At 35.7% G+C, this 22,273-nt stretch overlaps 1 protein-coding gene across 5 annotated transcripts in view; it reads left to right on the top strand.

The window, feature by feature from the left end:
• The window catches only part of LOC113554816 (broad-complex core protein isoforms 1/2/3/4/5-like), a 77,644-nt gene that overhangs the window by 39,081 nt on the left and 16,290 nt on the right, over window positions 1-22,273 (top strand). For 4 of the 5 annotated variants that reach the window (XM_026958866.1, XM_026958862.1, XM_026958865.1 and 1 more), the window contains 4 exons: window positions 13,981-14,198; window positions 14,536-14,727; window positions 15,159-15,317; window positions 20,447-21,074. In XM_026958866.1, the coding sequence (XP_026814667.1) occupies window positions 13,981-14,198; window positions 14,536-14,727; window positions 15,159-15,317; window positions 20,447-21,074 (1,197 nt within the window). Of the gene's footprint in view, window positions 1-11,858; window positions 12,379-13,980; window positions 14,199-14,535; window positions 14,728-15,158; window positions 15,318-20,446; window positions 21,075-22,273 lie in introns of those variants that run through there. The other variant, XM_026958864.1, reaches the window with a different exon arrangement.

Here is a 22,273-nt window from a genome sequence, read left to right as displayed (position 1 = left end):
TACAAATTCTTAAACTATACAATATTATTATTACGTACTAGTTTTATTTTTTGTATGACGTGCATTTATTATATTTTTTTCTCGTGAAATTTTAGTGTACATCTCTGTGAATACCGTATAAACGACATCGCCATCGCTATTATGTGCATTACAATCATTATATTATGTCGATAAGGATTTCTTAGCGCGTTATTTACAAAATATATTCTCACAGTCGGTAATATGTAAGCTAAACCTGTGTACAATCGATAAAAAAAAAAATAATTAAAACCTCTGCATTTCTAAAAAAATATTGTAAACCTAATAATATTGTTTTGACTATAATAGTGAACCTTATAAAAAAAAATTTCTAATACATTAAAATAAAATACACCATTATGCTATTCAATAAATAATCAAAGAGTTGTTAGTGAATACATACTTACTTAAATGCATATTTTTATCGAGATTCGAAATGATTGTATGCTCTTATTGTCATATCGATTGCAAATATACGATAACATAAGCAACATACAAATCCTACCTACGTTATATTTGTATGCAGTAGTTTTGGTGACGTATTTTTTTATTTTGTATCCATACAATTTTATTTTATTTTTGAAATTTTTGTTGCTATTGATTTACATCGAAAATAGTAGTAAAACAAGTTAGACTAGTCGAAAGAACGGTACTCTAAGTAGCTCGTGAGCTAAGAAATAAATTCAATCTTCGGATCGCTGTTATAAATAATTTTATAGATTTATTTATTTTTTTTATTCTAAAATAGATGATCTTTGGTATTGAGTTACATTTTTTTTTTTATAGTATTTTTGTATTTTTAATAGATTTATTTTTGTGTAATTAATTTGACATAATATTGAAAATGTTGATAATTTTGTTCTCGAAAAAATGTTATCACCATTTAATAATTGATAATCATTAATTATTTATCACTTGTAATAATTTGGAATTTAAATAAATTAGTAATACCTTAAAATACACGAATAATATTACAATGTCGTATTTTTATTTCTGTTGTAAGCCCGCGCATTGTGATACCTGTAAACCGATTTTCCATATAAAGGTTTATATTATACCAACTATAACCCCGTATAAATCATACGGGTCACTGAAATCGAGGGTTGAGTAATATAGAGCAATGAAAGTTCTATAAAAAAATAAATACATTGCACACAATAATGTTTAAAATAAAGATTAAAAAAAAACAAAGTCGTGCTTTTGTACAAAATGTCTTTTGTTAGCTTTAAATTTTAAAATACCTCTAAATACATTTATAATGATATATATGTATAACGTCTAAGTATAAATTACAAAAATATAATTTTGACTCGAAATGAATATTATTTGTTCTCGTCGATTTTTGCCATAACCATAAAGCGTGTTGTTTGCTTTCGTTCTGTAAAACAGTCATCCCAGAGCGTAAAACCAAAACGTATTACCCTTAAAATCACATGCTTCGTATATATATATACGCCATACACGATTTACTCCACCCGCTCCTCATCCTCGTCTTCCTACACCACTAATAATAATATATAGGTATGAGAGGATTTATATCTCGTATCGAGTTACGCGTCGTTTGCATATAATATGTCCTTAACGATTTTGTCAGTCCGGCAGGGACTTGGGTTCATCCGGAAAATGGCGATACTCATACTTATGCGTATGTATAGTAATGTATATATATATATATTTGTACATAGTAACAGCCTTTTCCCGGGGGAGTTCCTTAAAAACAACCGACGAAATTAAACTACTCCGCCACCATAAAAGGCGGTGTGAACGTCTCTCGGTAGGAATTTTAAATCATCATCGGTCTTGGTATAGATATATTTACTTCGTGATAATATTGTTTCATATATACCAGCAGTATATTATATATATATATATATATATATATATATATATATATATAATTTCCGTGAGACTTCAAGAGTATTGAGTATACAAAAAAACATCAACGTCAAACCTTCCGTGATATATATGTGATGTGCTGTATACTTATATATTACTATCAGTGTGAAGTCTGTTATGGCTTTTTATTTGGTTCGTGACTTATTCAACCAAGAATTTTCAATATACCTAATATTATTTTTTAATTAAATGTACACCTTTGACCATTTTATTCATTTAGATCTCAAATCTTCTAAAAATGATTGATATTTTTTTATTATTTTATTATTGTCAATTATCGACTGAACGATCTCAACAAATCTTAACAACAGTAGTAATATATCAAATTATCATAATATACCAGTATACAATAGATGAATTGCGTCGAGATCCTATGTTCGGAGACCGGACTCGGCCTAATATTTTAAAATTATTAAAACATCGAATTTCACGCCTTATAACATAGGTTTCCATATACGTATACTTCAAGCGACAAGGGCTCGTTGAAAATTCAATTTTCTGATAATAATTATTGTAGGCACGTGTATATAATGTAATGCATATAATATAAGTGTCGACGACTCTTCAGTTTGTCGACATCAGCGTTTTCGCATCGTATTAGTAGCATTTTTTCAATGGCCAGCTGACTGCATTATATTGTTTTATCTATAGAATAATATAGTCAAAAATTATAAAATTTATTCTATTCTACATAATTACTTATATTAGATTATTATGTATATCATCGATATTATCATATTATATTATTCGCATAAGTGAAATTCAGTTATGTATGTATGATGTATATTATTATATATACATTTTCGCACTTTGTAGTATGGTGGATTCATTACAACGGCCGTACACGAGGTAACAGTTTTTTTTTTTTTAGAAAACCGGAGTGATTTAAATGTGATTATTATATGACTTTTTTAACTCAAGGTACGTACATCTATATGTATCTAAAAATGGATGGTTTTTTCAGTTTTTTTTTTCATTAAAAATTAGTAGTTGCTTGTAAATTTTTATTTCGGTTTTTTTTTGAATTTTATACGACTGTCAACTATACAGAAAATTCTGAAATTGCTTCACCAAAATACTAATTTGTACTTTTTACTTTATAATCAATTTAATATTATTTTCAATTTATATGATATATATCATACTTGCTGTGCTGTATAAAAATGTCTGAGATTTTTGATTCGCTTAGAAAAAAATAAAAAAAAAACATTCGTAAACAAACAATAAGTACATTCCGTCACCACCATAACTACACATATCCCTATGGTAGATATCAAGCAAGTTATGCATACCTGTAAGAGTTGTGTATGAAATCTGAAGCTTTGATACGGTCACATTACATCTCAACTGTACACATCGTGTGCATGTTGATCCACATTAGAGTGCATCGAAGTTAAATTGATAAGACCTTGATAGTTTTGTTTATTTCAGCGAGTGTAGGTTCGAATACCACACTGTACAGCGTATTCTTATCATTTGATTCTGACACACACATTAATTCATAGTATAATTTATTCACCCATTAGAGACAGGGGCTTAATAAACTTGTCCTGATTCAGGTATGGAACTATAGAAGAATAATCAAATTTAAAGCGCTGACGTCTCAATATATTATCATTCATATCAAATCCACCCACGAAGTTCTGTGATGTTCTAAATTCAATGTCGCCAAATTACCGCACTGGTGAATATATTTTTTATATCAAGCCTAACCTGTGCAAAGGTCGTATGTAGTAAGGCAGTAATAGTTTCAATAAATCGTATATTACCAGTCACCGTTTAGGCCACTGAGGATCTTTGCAATAAGGTATATTGATTATTATTCTATAGACGCGGGTCGGTCACGAGTGGTCGATTGTGGACGGTTTGTCACCGTCGTCGTCGATTGCAGTGTATATGTTTATATATATATATATATACACAACACTTGTTGCTGTGTGGTGTTGGTGTTTATAATAATAATTAGCAGACCGCGAATCTTGATGACGCCTAAGTCGATTAGACGTGGGCACGCGAGCGTATGATGTATAATATACCAGGTACAGATAAAGAGTGTAATTACATTATATTCGTATACATCGAACTGGACTGGACCGTAAATAATTTATAACTTTATAAGGTATATAGTGTATATTATAGACTGCAGTTGCCTACGTTTAATATATTGTGATTGGCGATTATATAAACTTAATAGAAGAGTTTATAGGCTTGAAGGTTTTTTTTCATATTAATAATAATAATATAAAATATCTGTAAGTTAAAAAATGAACTATTATTATGTTTTTCCGAACGACACATGTTATTATAACAAAGTAGGTATAGGTAAATATATTGTATCACCTGCACTACCTCTACAATATCGTATATAGGGACATTTTTTTTTATAAATTAATACACTTGTGAATTTACCTTACGTATGTATTTAGTACACTCTGATTTGTCCGATTAAGTTAATTACATATTTAGACAATATCTTATGCAATGTTGTTGACTGCACGGTTTGTGTATACTATATAATATAATTACACAAAAAATGTTCAACTTATAAAAATAATAAAAATAAGTATAAATACATATAATCCCTTTTTTGTGTTGTGTACAAAATACAGTCTCGTTCTAATCTGTAAACATGCCTACTACAAATTATTTCAGTTAGATGCACTAATTTAATTTTTTCATAACTTATTTTATAATGTTTTGTTAATAAATATAAAAATCATTTTTCCATGTTTAACTTCTTGACTGACTTCAAATAAATAACAGCATACAATTTTTGGCTATCGAAATAAGAAGATAAAAATAATTTTATTTAAGAGGATATCAGCACACTGATTATTTTCTTTCTACAGACTCACGCGCAAGTGCACAATACAGACAACTTGTGTTCAGGAGAACCAATCTTTTATTGTTAGCTTTTAATTTTATTATTAGAGTGAATCAACTATAAACTTTCCCAAATTAAAGGTAAAAATGTTTTTAAATGATCCAGGGCATATCAACTAGTGCCATAAATTTATGAACTCAGAACTCTCAAAACAGTATTTTAACATTATCATATTATTCACACTAAAATCTAAATTTAAATTAAATTTTTGGTGTTAATACAATAACAAATTTAATTTAAATCAATATTATTTTAGTTTTTCCTTTTATGAATAGTTATAATAACATTATTCAAATGCTGTTATGATCACATGTATATTTTAGTTTTTTCAACCACTAAAAATAACATACCTAACCTTATTGAAAGTTGAATGATTGAACACCCTTTTCCAATGATTTTTCTTACTAAAAAAAGACATGCTTAATTAACTATATCCAATCGATGTTTAATATCTGTAGCAAATAGATAATATTATTACTTTCAAGTTTGATTTAATAAATCAATTCACACTTACATTGAAACTTATTTAAACAACACAAGATAAGTTCTGCTGTACCAAAATTGTGTATGTTGCGCGTGGGTCAAAGATAGTAAATCTCTTTAATAAAATTACATTTTTTTTACCTTTTTTAAATTTCTTTTATGAGCTAAAAATATCTGCGTGTTATCTTAATCTGTTCATATAATAACAGTCATTGTACCTATATATATATACACATTGACAGTTGATGATCCATTTTACACGACGTTATACTTATACAAGGCTATAATAACCTGTACCTAGGCGTACAGATAGTCGATTTTAATTAATAAAATATATTATTACTTAGGACATAATACCGAAGTCGTGGGAGTCTATTGCCGTTTGTTTTTTGACGTGAGTTTATGTATTATTTTAACGTTAATAATATTTCACGGTGAATAGTAAAATTAATTATAATAGTTTAAATTTACAATCAGACGATAAATAATTCGTACCTACGTATAATTATTACATAGTTATTAATTTTAAATATGTTATGATTTTATGATCCATTGTTTTTTACATTTCTAGATATTTTGTTACATTTCAAACTGTTATTTGTTCATATATGAATTAATATAATAATTTTATAATAATCATTTGTTAAATATTCATTTCGCTTTATAATTTTTCCATTTACCTATAATGAAATTTTTAATATTCATTCTACATTTATATTAATTTTTTGAAATTATTATTTTATTCTTGCAGCATTGCGATCTTAGATAATCCCTATTTATAACATTTTTTTTTAATAATAATTTTCCAATCCTACACATAAAACATTTTATTTCTTTTATATATTCTTAAATGCCATATAATATAAAAAAACCATACGCATCCACATTCTAGAAAATATTTCGTGAGTATGCCTACACACGAGCACGTTAGTTTAAAAATGTTTTCTTACATAATATTATTATTTTAAGGTTTACCTAAGCGCAAAACCAACAAATAAACAAAAAAAACAATTTTAATAATTATATAATTTTATAATTTTTAGTTTTTAATCGTGGTACGTCCGTTTATATATTAATGTATAATTAAATAGAACCAACTGATTCAATCGAGAAACGTTCATAAATGTAAATGACGTGGCAAGTAGGTATTTACGGTATCTGTGGTATCATAATGTGTGTCGTAAAACAGCGATGAATGCTGAGTGATGTGTTACATGCGTATTTAAGCGACACGATAGCTGGTGTAAATGGGATAGAGATTTTCCCCGGGGAATTTCACCCTTTTCGTTTTTTTTTTCTACTGGACACCTTAAAGATGCCCGCGGGGGTGTTTCCCTGGTTAACGTAAACAAATCTTGACCTGTTACACCAATATCTGTCGACTGCAGACGCTTCCCGATTTCCCAAATGCATCCCCAGTGTTATTATTATTTCATCGTCAATACTTATTTTTATTATTATTCTTTACATTTTATTTTTTTCATATTTCTCTCAAAAGTTCTAATCTCTTACGATCCTAATTTCACTGCAATAAACAGATAATGAATAATTGATGAGTGATGCCAACGAAAATAATTCGAGTACCTAATTATTATTACATATATATCATGTTATTAATTGTTATGGTTATGTATTGATTTGTTTTTGCGTGTGTCGTATGCGACGTTGCGCGCAAAAACGTTTAACAACTAAACATCTTCTCTGGTTACGCGTACGGTGATGTTGAAAATATTAAATTGGTAGACGACAATAGTGATGAAAATAACTATGTCTATTATAGTATTATATGAATAGTGTAGATAAATTAAAAAATTTAATATACTTTGTATGCGTACGCCCGAACAACGAGAACGTTCCGATACACGATTTTTGCCGTAGCCGTCGTCGAATATTTTATGCGTTTTTCGAATTATGTTCGAGGTTCTACGATTCACATCCGCATAGAAGAAAAAAATCATAACAATAATGGATCCGTACAAACTACAAACTCGCGCGAGACTAGTATGGAAATTGTAACGCCAATCGGGCGGCACATGTCGCACCGAGAATATTATTATAATAATAATATTTTATGTTCGTCTATATTTGCGTAGAGCGTGTACGAGTACTACCTGTATATAAAATATAATATTATAGTCGTGTTGTTCGCCATTATTCATAGTGAATGCTATTTAAACGCGAATAGATCGTGTATACATAGAGGTGCTGCTAATAAAAATCAGCGCTGACCTGTTTTTTTATTTATTTATTTTTACATTATTTTTTCTGCAACTCTCTAAACTTGTGAATTTCTAGTTTTAACTCTACGTCATATGGACAATCTAATTTGTATGAGTGTTACTGTATATTATTATAATATGCACAATCGGTGGTGTAAAACTTTTAACACAACAGACGTTTAAGACTAACCGCCACTACGCGTTGTTATCCGAACAAGTGATGATGCTGTGGTACATTATATTACTGTTACATTATAATGTTGTTACACTATGCATTTCGGGTTAGCCGTTAAACATACACGCGGACGTGTCTGTGTGTGTGTGAAATGGAGTTAATATACATTGTAATATTGTATTATGTATTGTGCCATTATAGAGAACCAATCGTATCGCACGTGATCAAGTCGAAACGATGGACGTAAACAAAAACAACAAAAATACGCAAGGAATAAAATTACGTGATATAATATTCGACTACCGTTAATTCAAAAAAAAAATACCCTCCCATCATTTTTGAGTGTTGATCGCTTACGTTTATGGCATTATATTATTTTGTTCTTGCTCGGATAAACAAGCCACCTCGAGCGTTACCCGCTTACACGCAATCATTTCGGACAGGTCAAAAGTCGCGTCGAAATTTTCGTGGGAGGCCAGTAGCCGTCGCTCCTTTTATACTTTCGCCTTTCGGGATCAGATTCCGTTAGTTTTTTTTTAACAATTTCGAAACCCTGAATTACTGCGTAAAGACGTTATAAATGATACGATATACATACCTATTCGTTAGCCTTGTCCGCGTGTAATATAAACGCTAATGTTATATTATATAATTCTCAATCTCGTAGTATAGGTACCTATATGTATAGTATATAGTTATATATTAATTTTAATGTATCACAATGTAAAAATTCTATATTTAATAGTATTCTTTTAAAGAAAAACTTTTAATAGTATTTTTAAACATTTTTTAGACACTTTTTAAAATGCATGTTTCGCCAAATTTGTTTTCGCGTTGAATACACGAATAAAAAATAATATCTTGATAAATCCTCTACATTAACATTGTTTTTTGTATACCGAGAAATATTTTTAATTTAAAATTATCATTGCCTTTGCCTAGGCATTGTAATTTTAGGTAGTATATACTTATATAGGTACTGCAGTCATTTTAAGATATCACAGTTTCATAAAATATTAAATTGATTTTTATTTACGTAAATGAAAAATGTCGGTTTTGTAGAAAAACTTAAATAATAATTGTTAAATATATAAGATATATTATTTAAACATTTTTTTAGTGATCTGTTGATTATAAATATTTACTTACATATTTTAATTTGATAGCTTATTAATAACACAATGTAACAAAAAATAATCAAAAATACGTTACTTTGTAATAATAAGTTTTGATACAATAAAGAACAAAAATGAAAATTTATTTATCTGCGTTTTAGAACGAGTCACACAACGCCGAACGTTTTTCTTTAATTATTGATTTTTCCACACCCTCCTATACAATTTTGTAACGTAAAAACCGGAAGAACTGATTTTGAATATTTATTACGTCGCTGTATTCTTTTTGACGGATTCACTCAATTGTAGTTTTGTTTTTTAATCAAAAGTAAGAATTTTAATTTAAAATGCGGAAACAAATTTAAACGTAGGTACCTACATATATATATATGCATAAAGTTATAAAGTTTGTTCGTAATTAAATAAATACCGACTACGGGATACTAAGAGGATGGGTACCGAATTATTTTGAACAAATATTAATTCTTCCTGTTTCGATTTATGTAGTTTAAAAAGAAAAATTAATAATAATAACTACAACAACAACGAGGTTCCGGCGACGCGCACACTAATCGCCTTTCAATGGGTATACCTATATAGTATTAACGCGCGTGACACACATTTTAGATCAAAATGTCAGATCACGATTTTGTCTGTTTAGTATAATATCATAATACCATTATTAGTCATAGTCTTCCTATGTACATTGTACGTGAATTTATCGTCCAACAGTTGTAATAACTATATCACAATATTAGTATTTAATATTATAGTACAGGTGACACTGTGTAAACTAGCTAGTTTACTAGTAATTACTAGTAATCGTCTTCTAGAACATCGTGTAATTTTTTTCACAATAAATCGTTTAAGTCGTATGCACGTTTTGTGTACATATACCAACGTATATTTATGTATGCACACCAAGTGCAACGCTTGCGGTAAGTTTTTACTTTCATCCTCGCTGAGAGGGTCAGGTGTTGGAGCGGCGCTGCGCCGCGGGGATATTCTCAGCCGTTGCCGTTGCCGCCCAAACCTACGTCAGTTGCCGTTTAATGTTGACCGCTTTTAACGGGTCATTAAAATTTGCGAAATTTAAACGCCTAATGGTTCATGCGACATTTTTAAATCGCTCTTTGATCAGGCGACGAAACGCCCGTGAGGTTTGTGCAGCCATGCATGCCACGTGCAGAAGTGGCCGTGACGATACGACATTATGCACAATTTTCTCGCGCCAAGTCTGCGCCAATTACAATTTATTTAATATTATAAAACGTTTGACCGCTTAAAAAGGCATCCCACCGCATTGCTGCACGTTTTCGGTTTAGTCGTTTCCGCGTTCGTATTGCTTACTATTTTATGTCATACATTGTTTTGTATTTCGAGATCTTCGGCGATGGACTCGCCGAGAGTAATCGCTGGTCAATGTGGCATACACCATACGATACGAATTTAATGTGTTTATTGTTCATACGTTATATATGCACACTAACGAATAGTCGCCGCAGCATTGCTGTGGCGTAACGCCAGTGTACATGCGCACGCCTACCTGCCGAGACCTTTGTAATATATACGCGTAAATATATGTGTTTTATAACAATACGAGACGCGGCGATAAATCATCGTACGGGCGGCGGTTACCGATCAAGGATTTACGGAATAATATTTTAAGCGTCCGCCGCGTCGCGGGAGAAGAGAGAAAAACGGCAACATAAAAGGCTTTCTACTCGCCCTCCACACCGCCGCCTCCGTATTTATACATATATATATATACACCTGCCACGCCGTCGACTACGACGACGACGACGACGACGACGACGATGAGGCCTGGGCCGCTCGCGCTGCATATATAGGCCGGAGCGCTGCCGATCCGGCGTCGGTGGTGGCGGTTTTTCTAGAGAAAATCTGGGTAGGTTTACATTTTTTTACAGCCTCCCTCTCCGGTCCGCCACCACCGCCACCGCCGACTCTTTTCTCATCCGCCACCGTTATGTATACCACTCGCTCTGATCACGGCGCGCGTGGGCCCTCAGCTTCCGACCCGCGTTCGGTATTGATTCGGCGCTCATAAATTACATTTGCCTAGTAAAATGAGAGAACGACACCGCCGCCGCCACCGCTCTGTCATTGGTCGTGTGTAGGAAGCGGGGTGAGACGGTGGTGGTGTGAGCGCGGTGGCGACGACGACGAAGAAGGAAGCGGTGGCAGCGGCGTATATATGTAGGCCCGGCGGACGGGAACGAACCGTATTCCTCCGCCGCCTGTACACAGTACAAACACACACACACACACACACACACAAACATATAAATTATATACGCGAGCGGGCGAAAACGAGCGGTGGCGTATATACACGCGCGCGGGTGCGTGTGCGAAGGGGACGAAAAACGCCGAAGTGCTCGATACCCCGGGGGTAGTAAGGTGCGCGGATGAACGAGTGAGCGGCGGTTAGGTGGGCGGCGTGAGCGGGGTGTGATGAGGGGAGGTCGGAGGGATTCCCGGGGATCCTGTGCGAGTGGGGACCAAAACGGAATGAAAGTTGAATAACAATGTTCACTATTTATAGTAGTGTGTTAAAACGAATTAAATTTTTTAGCGGCGGCACATGCGCGGCGGCCTAAGCGGGGTGGTAGCAGCGGTGGCGGCGGCACGGGGGGCGGCCGCTTTCGCGTATAGGGCGCGCGGACGAATTTAATGATTTTTTTCTCTTTTGCTTTTATCCCCCCCACGCCCGCCGCTGTACACTCTCTCACTCGAGCGCGCGCCGCGCTCCCACTCCATTGTCGCTCCGTCGCCGGCGCGCTCTGCTCCCTTATCAAGGGGTTGCCGCCTACTCCCCCGCGTCCGAGCCCCGGGTGGGCGATGCGGAGTGCGGGCGCGGTGCGAATTCCGGTTACAAACGCCCGCCGCGGCGCGCGGAGTGCCGGGCCGTGGCGGCGGGGCGGGTGGGCGGACCAGGCCGGGTAGGCCGGGTGGGTGGGGGACCCACTCTCTCTCATTAAACTGTACGAATATGCAATTTTACTTTCTCGGTTTTTACCCCCTAGTAGTTTATTGCTAGTCATGTTTTTGAGTTGTCTATAGTTCCGCCGCGCGGGCTCTCGTCAACCGCATCATCTCCGTCGCAACCGCCGCGGGCACGCACGCGATTCGCACGCACTACCATATATTACACACTACTCGCGACATCGACGATCACCATCATAATTATCACCGACAACAATTATTATTATTGTTATATTATTATTATTATTATTATTTTACACGAAAAAAATAAAAAAAAAATTACACGCGACAATCACGGAGTTACACGCACGCGTAATTAATACATACATACTAATTTTGTAAATTAATTAATTAATTAACTAATTACTGTTGATGGAAAAAAATTAATTAACCAAATTATCGTACGTGATTATTTTTACCCTCCCCGTAAATCCATAGTGCACCATTAAGATACTATATAGTATACCTAATAATTACGATATCCACACAAATCGCATACATGTCGTATATTCTCCGCATGCCTGCGGCGGCCGTGTACCGGTCACCGATGACGAGATCTCATTCGACTACCGGACAATAATATAGGTAAGTCATCTCGGTAGCACGAAAACACACAATACGTATGCCGCAGTGATATAATTTGAATATTATATGATATTTTTTTTTTCTTATTATATTGTACGATGTTAAAAAAACCGTTTATCTAGTAAAAAATTAGACGTTTAACGCATAACGAAACGTGTAATTAATCACAACAATAATTATAATATTATTATATTACGATGATCGAAGTAATATTATAACATAAACAATCGTAGTCGTAGTCGTCGTCGTCGTCGTAATAGTACCGTAGTGTGGTACACGCGTGTGCGCTTTATAATATTGTTACAAAGACGTACCTAATGTTACATTGTATACGACGATTGGCGGCAAAAGTCGCGTGTTTATCGGCGCACTTATCGCTTACCGACGCGAATTTCGTCGCCGTCTTCGGAGTCGCAGCCGTGTAGTGGTCGTCGGGCGAGAGCGCGGCGTGCGGCGTCAGCGGTGGCACGCGTGTACACGCCGCGTGTGTGTGGCCGAACACCGGCCGCCGGTTGTATGAATGGGCGCCCCTGTCCTGTGCCGCCGCCACCGCCTCCCCACCCGCGCGTGCAACGTGTATACACTCACACGCGTTCGCTCGCGCACCCGCCCGCTCGTCCACTCTCGCGGACCACACGGTATCGCCGCCTGCCCACCTGTTCGCGGTGCGGCGTGCGTATTACGGTCGGAGACGGACGAAACGCGCGCGAAAAGAGGGTGAAACCCCTACTCCCCCCCCACACAGCGAACGGCCTCGTGACCGCCAACGCTCCTCCACGCGCGCGAGACGGTGACGGCCGTCTCGGAGATGACCCACCCCCTTCCCCTCGGCCTGCACGCCGACGCGCCACTCTGCCGGCATGCGTGTTCCGCGTATATCTTTTGGAAACGCGCGCGTGTTGTTTACCTGACGTCGCCGACGACGGGCTTATTATTATTGTTGTTGTTTTTGTTATTATTGTTATCACCGCATTTCGCTCCAAACCGACGAGTGGGAAAACACGCGGGAAATTATTTCCCTCCGTCGTCCCGCGTCGTAGTTGTTATCTTTCGTCTTTTGGCGCCCACCGAGAAACATTACCGGAAGAATAATAACGATACTAAATTATGTTTTAATTCTTATTAGCTTGCGTATTACCGCAACCGAAGCCCAAATTTCGACGGACATGTCGGCTTTTAAATCGTCGTCATCACCATAATAATAGTAGTTTACCTGCCCCACATAAATAATACGATATTATGAATTTCTATCATTTTTGGCAGCGATTATTTATTAAAAACCAATTATTATTCGTTGGCTAGGGATTTTTTTTTTTTTTTTTTTTTAGTTTTCCTTTTTTCCGTCGTCTACGTCTATTAATCGCTACGTTTATGCACATAATAATATACGGCGGATATGCCATATAGTTATATGTTATTTTAAGAGCACGTATATAATATATCATAATACATTATCTACTTATTTGTATTTTGTTAATACGTTTTCGCATACATTTGCGGTGAAAAAATGTCGTGTTCGATATAATATGACGATGTGTTCGTTCTCAATATAACTATCTAACGCCGTCACGATTTTTACGTTTGTTTTGAACATGAAAATAGGCGGGACAGTGTCGACCGAAGCCCACCGCGTGATGGGCGACTTGCAGCATTTCTGTCTGCGCTGGAACAACTACCAGAACAGCATCACCACAGCGTTCGAGAACCTGAGGGACGACGAGGACTTCATAGACGTGACGCTGGCATGCGACGGTAAGAGCCTAAAGGCTCACCGGGTAGTGCTATCTGCGTGCAGCCCATATTTCCGGGAACTGTTGAAAGTGAGTGTATATTTTATAATATCCACACCAGGGTTTACCGATTAATATTTTTGGAGGGCCTTTTTATAATATTAGGAAGCTTTTGTGGGCCGTGAAAATTTAATGTCTGTATCAACATGTTTATTAAAAAAATTAAAAGCAAAACTAAAACAATTTTCATTTGTTTTGACATAAAAAAAAAAAAAAATAAAAGTTAATTTCTTGTTTACGGACTAGATAAAGTTTGTTTGCGTGCCGAAGTTTTTTGACTTTTAACCATAATTATACCACCAACGTCAACCGACCACGGGATACGGCTGCAGTCGATGATTTTCGTTTGTTCTTTTTTTTTTCGCAGAGCACGCCGTGCAAACACCCCGTGATCGTGTTGCAAGATGTCGTGTTCGACGACTTGCAAGCACTGGTTGAGTTCATCTACCACGGGGAGGTAAACGTTCACCAGAGGAACCTAAGCTCGTTCCTGAAGACCGCTGAAGTACTGAGGGTAAGCGGACTCACACAACCGTCCGACTCCACTACCGCCAATGACGTGAGTATATATATATATATATATATATGTATAACTATATATCATGTATATTATAACATGATATTATGAATTAGAATCGAGTATTAGAAATATTACCCATGTATACAAATTATAATTTTCATATTCATATTTTCTGGGACGTATTTTACGATTATTGCATTCCTAAGCCAATTAATTATTGTTTACCTGTAACACGATTATGATGAACGTCGTAAACTGTGTTTTCCGAGCATAAGAAAAACATTTTCTCGACGTTTTTAAATACTGATTTTCCCGGCATTTTGATCGTAGCCCGTCTCTACGTCTATATTAATTATTAATACAATTAATTGACAATACTAAATATTCATTTTTAATAATAAACGTCGTATGTGATATTTGATAACATTATATTATAATATTAATATGTCCATGTGTCCGCTTGTTTTCAGCATTCTGCGAGGCAGTCTTCCGAGACACCGCCCGCGGAAAATTCGTTCCTGCAGTCGTTCGCTGCACAAGCGTCCGAAGGCAGAGTGTCGCCACATGTCAGACAGAGGAAAGGTATTCCGCAACAATCGCCATCGTCTATACCTTCGCCGCCGTCAAAGGTAAGTCCAATTCAATGTTCACACTTTTAACATGATTTTATAGAAGGTTATAGAGCGGTTTTTCCTATTAGGTATATTATTTGCTTATACCATAACACTATTTACAATAAAGGGGGTGTCTATCACATGGTGTTTGTTGTCCATCTCTTTGTATACGCCTTACCAGCCTCTTTCTTGAATTTACCCAATTACATTTTGCAATACTCTCCATGTATGAGAATCAATACTCTGACGATTACCGTAAAATATTTACATAATAATTATTGACTTATCTTCACGGTTTTTTTTTACGAAATACGAAAACCTAAGTTTAAATATTTGGTATGCCAAGGACCAATAATCACTACAAAATGCCGTTTATAACGGGATATTGTTAATATTTTGAGAACTCCAGATCGCAAATATTTTCTGGTATCAAATTATGATAATTAAATTCACATTAAACGCTACATACTTTAACATTATTGATGACGACTGACTTCCAAATGAAACTTAGCAACAAAAATGCGCACATATGCATGTTTTATGTAATATGGTATCGCACAGTGATATATATATATAACATACGTATAGGTGCGTACAACAAGTGCGTCTTGACGAATATTTCATTATTCTTATATTTATTTATTTATCGCCATTTTATGTCACTATAATATAATGAAATTAATAATGACTCATTATATGGTCTCTTGATCGGTGCAACTTGTTTTTTCATTCATAGTAATAATTGTTGATGTAAATGTGTTGGCGTTATATATTGTTATTGTTCTTGTCGGTACTGCCAAGACAATTATAATAAGACGAGCAGAAAACCAACATTATCATCGTAATACGCCGTATCGAGAGTATTGCATATTTTGCTAAATCTCTAGAATACGATAGATACGATATTGTCATTGACGAAATGCATTTTCCGCGTAGCTAACAGGTGTATATGTTCGTATAGGTATTTTAGTATATTGAAAAACAAACAATGAAACGTGTATATCTTTTCGCTCGGGGTTTTTTCTTACTCGTAGGTTTGTTATGAATAAATAATGCATCGGCCATGACCCTGCAGTATATATAGGTGTTATGATCTACAATATAACTTAAACTCAATAATATATACACAGAGCACGCATACACATAAATGTATATAATACATACGACTTATAACAGAAACTTCTACACACTGCTGAGGCTAAAGTCAACAGTTTTTATTTATAATCAGGTTCTAAAATTATATTCCTTTGATGATGACATTTTTTTTGTCAAACCTATAGAGCCGTATATAATATGAGTATACGAAAATATACCAACACGTGTTTTTTATTTAAATGCGATTCGATACACACTTTATATTTACTTGTCCCGGTGATATTTTTCTTTACTGCGATTATAAATTGTAATCACGGTATAAATCATATTATCTATAGAAATTTTACGGTACATGATAGTGAATTCGTACATAAATGAGTTTCCGACGAAATTTAATACGACATATTATAAATTACGATCTATTGAGCGTAATATATGTATACGATAGGTACTCACTACTTACATATAATAGTTTTAATAATAATAATACACAGTAAGATTACATTGGGCAAACTTATCAACATTTTCTTAGCCTATTCTAATATTTAATACACATACGGGATTGCGAGTACCTCACACCTTGCCTATAAAAGTGCCTAATATCAAAGTAAATAAATGGCCAATACTTCTGTACATGATAGGACATTAGGCATAAAGCGTATATTATGTTGTTAAACTTTTCTCTTTCTCTCTAATTAAATATACATACCTATACGGAATGATTTCTATGCTATCTTTATCGTTCCCCTCCCCGGATCACTCTCTCTCTCTCTCTCTCTCTGCTATTAGTCCATTTATTTATATAGTTATTTATCTTAGCCGGACTATCGCAAACACTTAAGCAACAGTGTTGATATTGGCGCCATAGCTCGTTGTAGTTTAAGTGAAACGTTCATATTACGAAGCCAAACACATAATGGGTAACAAAATAAAAAATTTATAGAATCAGTAGAATTACACAAATGTGTTTATGATTATAAAAAATATTTTGTTAAATGGAAGTTCGTTGCATAGAAGTGTCACTATGTTTACTGATTTTTTTCTATACAATTAGGGGGTATAAATGGTTTAACATAATAAAATTCGACGTTCGGGTCTGGTGGTGAATAAAGGGCTATCTTTTTATTATTTACGTGTTTAAATTATATATAGGCAGTTATATTAACGCGTATAAGAAAGTGATTTCGCCGCAGTTGGTTAACGGTTTCAAAGGGTCGTCGTTGGAACACGACTGTGTTTTAATATGTAACGACGAGGGCCATGGTGAAAAAAGAGCTGTGGTGCGGAAAGAGTGTGAGAAGTCATTAAATCGCGTATTATCGACCGCCCAATGATATTTGTATTCGAATTTAAACATTGCTTCAATACAGCGTACGATGCGTTAAAGCCAACCCCGCGCGATCTGCTGGAGCGCAGGCTGAGCTTCCTGAATACGCATAAATAATACGCGAGGGCGGAATATTATCATAATAAATATTCGTGTTATACGATTTTTATAATGTTTTTAAATGACTTTCGACCAGCGTAAGCGAAAAGTGCCGCGACGTGATTGTATTTGTAATCGTTTGCCCGTTTGCGTACGACAACAACGGTACGACCATTAAAAGACAAATAAAATCGCGAAAAAAAATCGAGCAATAAAAATAAGCATCGTGAATAAAACACGTTACGGGTCGTTGTGGCGGTCGCGGCGGCGTTCCGCAAAAAAATCATAAATGCACACGTGTTGATGTATGAAAAGAAACTATCTTCGTGTAAACCGAACGAAACGGTTAACAAAAGCGGTGGTGCGCGACGACGGAGGAGAATATGGTAAAAAATAAACGTGTAAAAGGGAAAAAAAAATATCGAGAGAGAATATTTTCCGGCCAGCGAAACGTTCAAAAGTCTGTAGCGTTCGTGTAAACAGTTTACAGTACCCGCCGTTTTCTTTTGTTATGTTGCGACTCTTTAGAGGAAATCTTAGTAAACAAAAACAAACTTCTCATAATTATTATTTTCTTTCATCGTTTTCCGTTGTTTAGGTGGGTACTATCTAAAGGTACTACCAAGTACCAATAACCGGATAAAACGAAAAACGAGATATACGCTGTACCTATTTTTCATTTATTACGTCGTAGTTGTCGTGTCTATTTATTTAATTTATTATTTACTAAACCGCTAATGATCAATTCGGCAGGCGGTAATAAAATATTTGTTAGACAATGTCCCAAAGTTTGCTATACAGGGTTAATCGGGATAACCGGATAATGGAGACAAATAGGTCATAACCAATGTGTCCCAATTAAGCGGATTCTACTGTACACACAAACATTATTTCTATTATGCCGTTCAAGACGCGAGACTGGCCGGCTTTCAACTTTCGTTTATGAACGGCTTTTAATTCGTTATTTTAATATATATTAATACCATTTACTAAATATACGTATATAGGTGACTTGTTTCATTTAGTGTTTCAATATTGACGGACTGTACAAATTTGTTACGAACATTGCGCGCGAGGTGTTGTTTCAGCATTGTGGGTTAAGTAAATTACCGGAGTTTTCCGGACGCGGAAATGGCGCCAGAGTAAATAAAAACAAACGCGTATTATATCTAAATATCTTTTTTAACTTTATTGCGCATAAGCCGGGCGCAAAAGCCAAACACAAAATAGAGCTTATATTATTATTCGTACATAATTGTGTGAAAAAATAATACCGTGTTTCTTTTTTACGTAGTCCTAATCTATGATTAGATAATATAATTCTATAATTGTTTATGATAGGTACAATAAAATGGTTATAATATTAAAATTATTGATAAACTATACTACATGTTTCCCGTCAATAGAATGTCACATAATACAAATCCCTCATAAATACGCATATATGTGTTATAATACATTACTGATGGCTGTATAATATAAATATTTTTATAAATCTACCTTCCCCTTCTCTTAAACAAGACGAGTAGTTTTGCTACTGACCCACGTACGTATATAAACCGAACTACCGATAAAAAACCTATTTGCGACGATTATTTTAATATTAGGTGTACATTTTAAATATTATAGTATTACTTACTGATCAAAACAGTCCCGAATTACATTAAAATAGTAACAGCGTGGCAGTGTGAATCATGGGCGCACGCTTTAAAATTGGCGAAAGTATATGAGTATACTGTATACAAAAAAGTAGTAATAATGTTATGTGAAATTTTAAATATCCGTTATTTATTCTCGGAAAAAAAAAACTAACATTGTAAAAAAAAAAAATATTTAATAAAATTGTGAAGCCTTCACTGCGGTATAACGCGTTTATTATAATAAAGTACTTTTATATTCATTTAAAACGCCCATTAGGCGTAAGTATATAGTCTACAAATAAATTGCAGTGTAGTTGTCATAATATTTATAATATTAATACGTTGCGCGAATAATAATATATGGTACCTATGGAGAAAATTACCGTGTCGACCGCACGCACGTATCAACAAGGAATGAGTGGTAGCAATAATATAGTAGATATAATATTATACCTATTTTGAAACGCGTTCAATACAAAATTTATTGATTCATGCAGAGTTAGATAGAACTCTCAATATGACTATTCTAATTTTTAATGTTACTTGACGTTAATTGCACGCTAAAAGATAGAATTAGCGTCCACAAACTTAAAACTGTTGAAATTCTCGATCGATAGTTCTTTTTATGTACCATTCTTACTTTCTCAAGCAAATTTCGAGGACCACCCTCACCATTTTTACGATACTATGTCCCCCCCCTCCTAAGTAGCAGTTTCTCTCCATATACCGCCAATTACGCACGTAACAATAATCCTATCCACCGTATAATGCTTCTTGATAACGATAACATCCCTTTACAGCTTAATGGAAATATTTTTGTCTTTCATATTAACCTAAGTTAAGCTCTACGTTTTTATTGTTTTGTTTATTAAATACATATAATTCTTTTAATTCTTCAGACTCAGCCTATTTCGTTGTGTTAGACAATATAATAATGAAATATAAATAGGTAAAAAATAATTTTGTATTAATTTTATTCGCAGGAAAACTCTCCGATACCGTTGAAACGCAACAAGACTTCGTCGAACCCGTCTTCGGGTGGCGGTGGAGGCATGGACCTGTCCGAGAGGACATCTCAACACAGTCCCAGCTCGGCGGGAAGTCGGCCCAACTGCAACGACGACGACGACGCGGGCGAACGTTCGGACGGCGGCGGTGGGCCCGTCGTCGGAAGCAACGGCCACAGCAACGGACACCAATCGCACAACCACCATCTGCACCAACACAATCAGCACCACGACGAACCTCCGATGGACTATTCGCGGACGCACCAACAACACCAGCAGCAACAGCCGGCGGCTAACGCCCTGCAACACCTGCAGGACACGGCACAGAACCTGATGATATCCCGTCGGTCGCCCGCCGAAGTCAAAACCGAGCCGATGGACACCGCGACCGCGACCGCCGTCAACAGTAACAGCGCGTACGCGGACGACAGCAACGACTCGGCGCCCGACTTCACGGGCGTCAACCCGGCCATCGGCATGTCCGAACCAGACGACACGTCATACCAGAGCCACCACTCGTACCTGGACAGCAAGTTTTTCGCGGCCGCTGGCGCCTCGTTCAACTTCAGCATGGCCGCCGCCATGGCCGCCGACTCATTAGCTGGTAAGTACGGTTCATATGCGATTGTTAATACGCGTACATCCTAACGCGTACCCCGTGACTCGGGCGCGCCATTTCGGTTTTTTTAGTCATCGCCGGTGCTCAAGACGTACATGTTTGTCAACCGTTTTCAAATAATTATCGGTCGACCGTATGAATTTAAACGACCTGCAGAAACACGATTTATAGACTTTGTGTTTTTTTTTTATCGACTTTTCCACGGCGGGAATTTTTCAGGGATTTGTCACATAGAAATGATCGTTTTTTCTTTATAATATCAAATAGGGTATATCACAGTTTTTAATTTTCTCTTGGCAGCCGGTCATTGTTAACGCTTAATATCAACGGTAGTTGGTCCTCAGCAAAAATATATTTGAAAAGTAAAATACTGTGACTCGATATATTCGATAAAAAAACATATCGCTCATTTGAGATAATTTTGCGGGCCAATGAAAGCGTTCTAAAAAAAAATATAGTTCAGAAATGCCCCCCCCCCTCACAAATAACGAGCTTCGGTACCGTTTGTTTTTATCATTATTGGCACGCCAGACATTTCTATCTCCCTCTATCTCTCTATTATTAGACCGTTGTTAATTTTCGTGCAAAATGTCGTGACGCTAGACGTCCGTATGCTATTTTTATACCCCACTGAACACACGAGCTGCCGCCGAGACCGGTTTCCTGAAATTCCGTAGGTGAAAATTTGCCCGTCTACAATGAGACGACGTGTACTTACAGTACAGCAGTGTAGTAAATAATATAATATATTAATATTATAGGTGCATTAGTAGGAGGTGGTAACCGCCGCCACCGAATATAAAATTTATCCTATTTAACTTTTCTAGTGACGCGCGTGTGCGTATTAGACGAGTTACACCTATATTTCCATACATTCGTGTGGGCCACGGCGTGGTCAATCGTATGTGGTGCGGACGGCTGAAGTCAGTAATATATATATATGTGTGTGTGTGTGTGTGTGTGTGTGTGTGTGTGTGTGTGTGTGTGAGTGAGTGAGTGTGTGTGTGTGTGTGTATAGGTAGGTTAAGTGTCTATAACCTACGATTGGGCCATAAATACGTTTTTATTTTATTTTTATTTTTAAGAACCGGATTCGTATAATACTAATATAGTCGGATTACGCGTATGCGAATTGTGGGTATGGGTATGGTTATACACTATATACCTATGCTATACGTTTATAC

This window comes from Rhopalosiphum maidis, chromosome 2, assembly GCF_003676215.2.
Source record: "Rhopalosiphum maidis isolate BTI-1 chromosome 2, ASM367621v3, whole genome shotgun sequence".
NCBI lineage: Eukaryota > Metazoa > Arthropoda > Insecta > Hemiptera > Aphididae > Rhopalosiphum > Rhopalosiphum maidis.
Note: the sequence above shows the minus strand (reverse complement) of the source record. Positions and strands in the feature narration are given on the sequence as shown.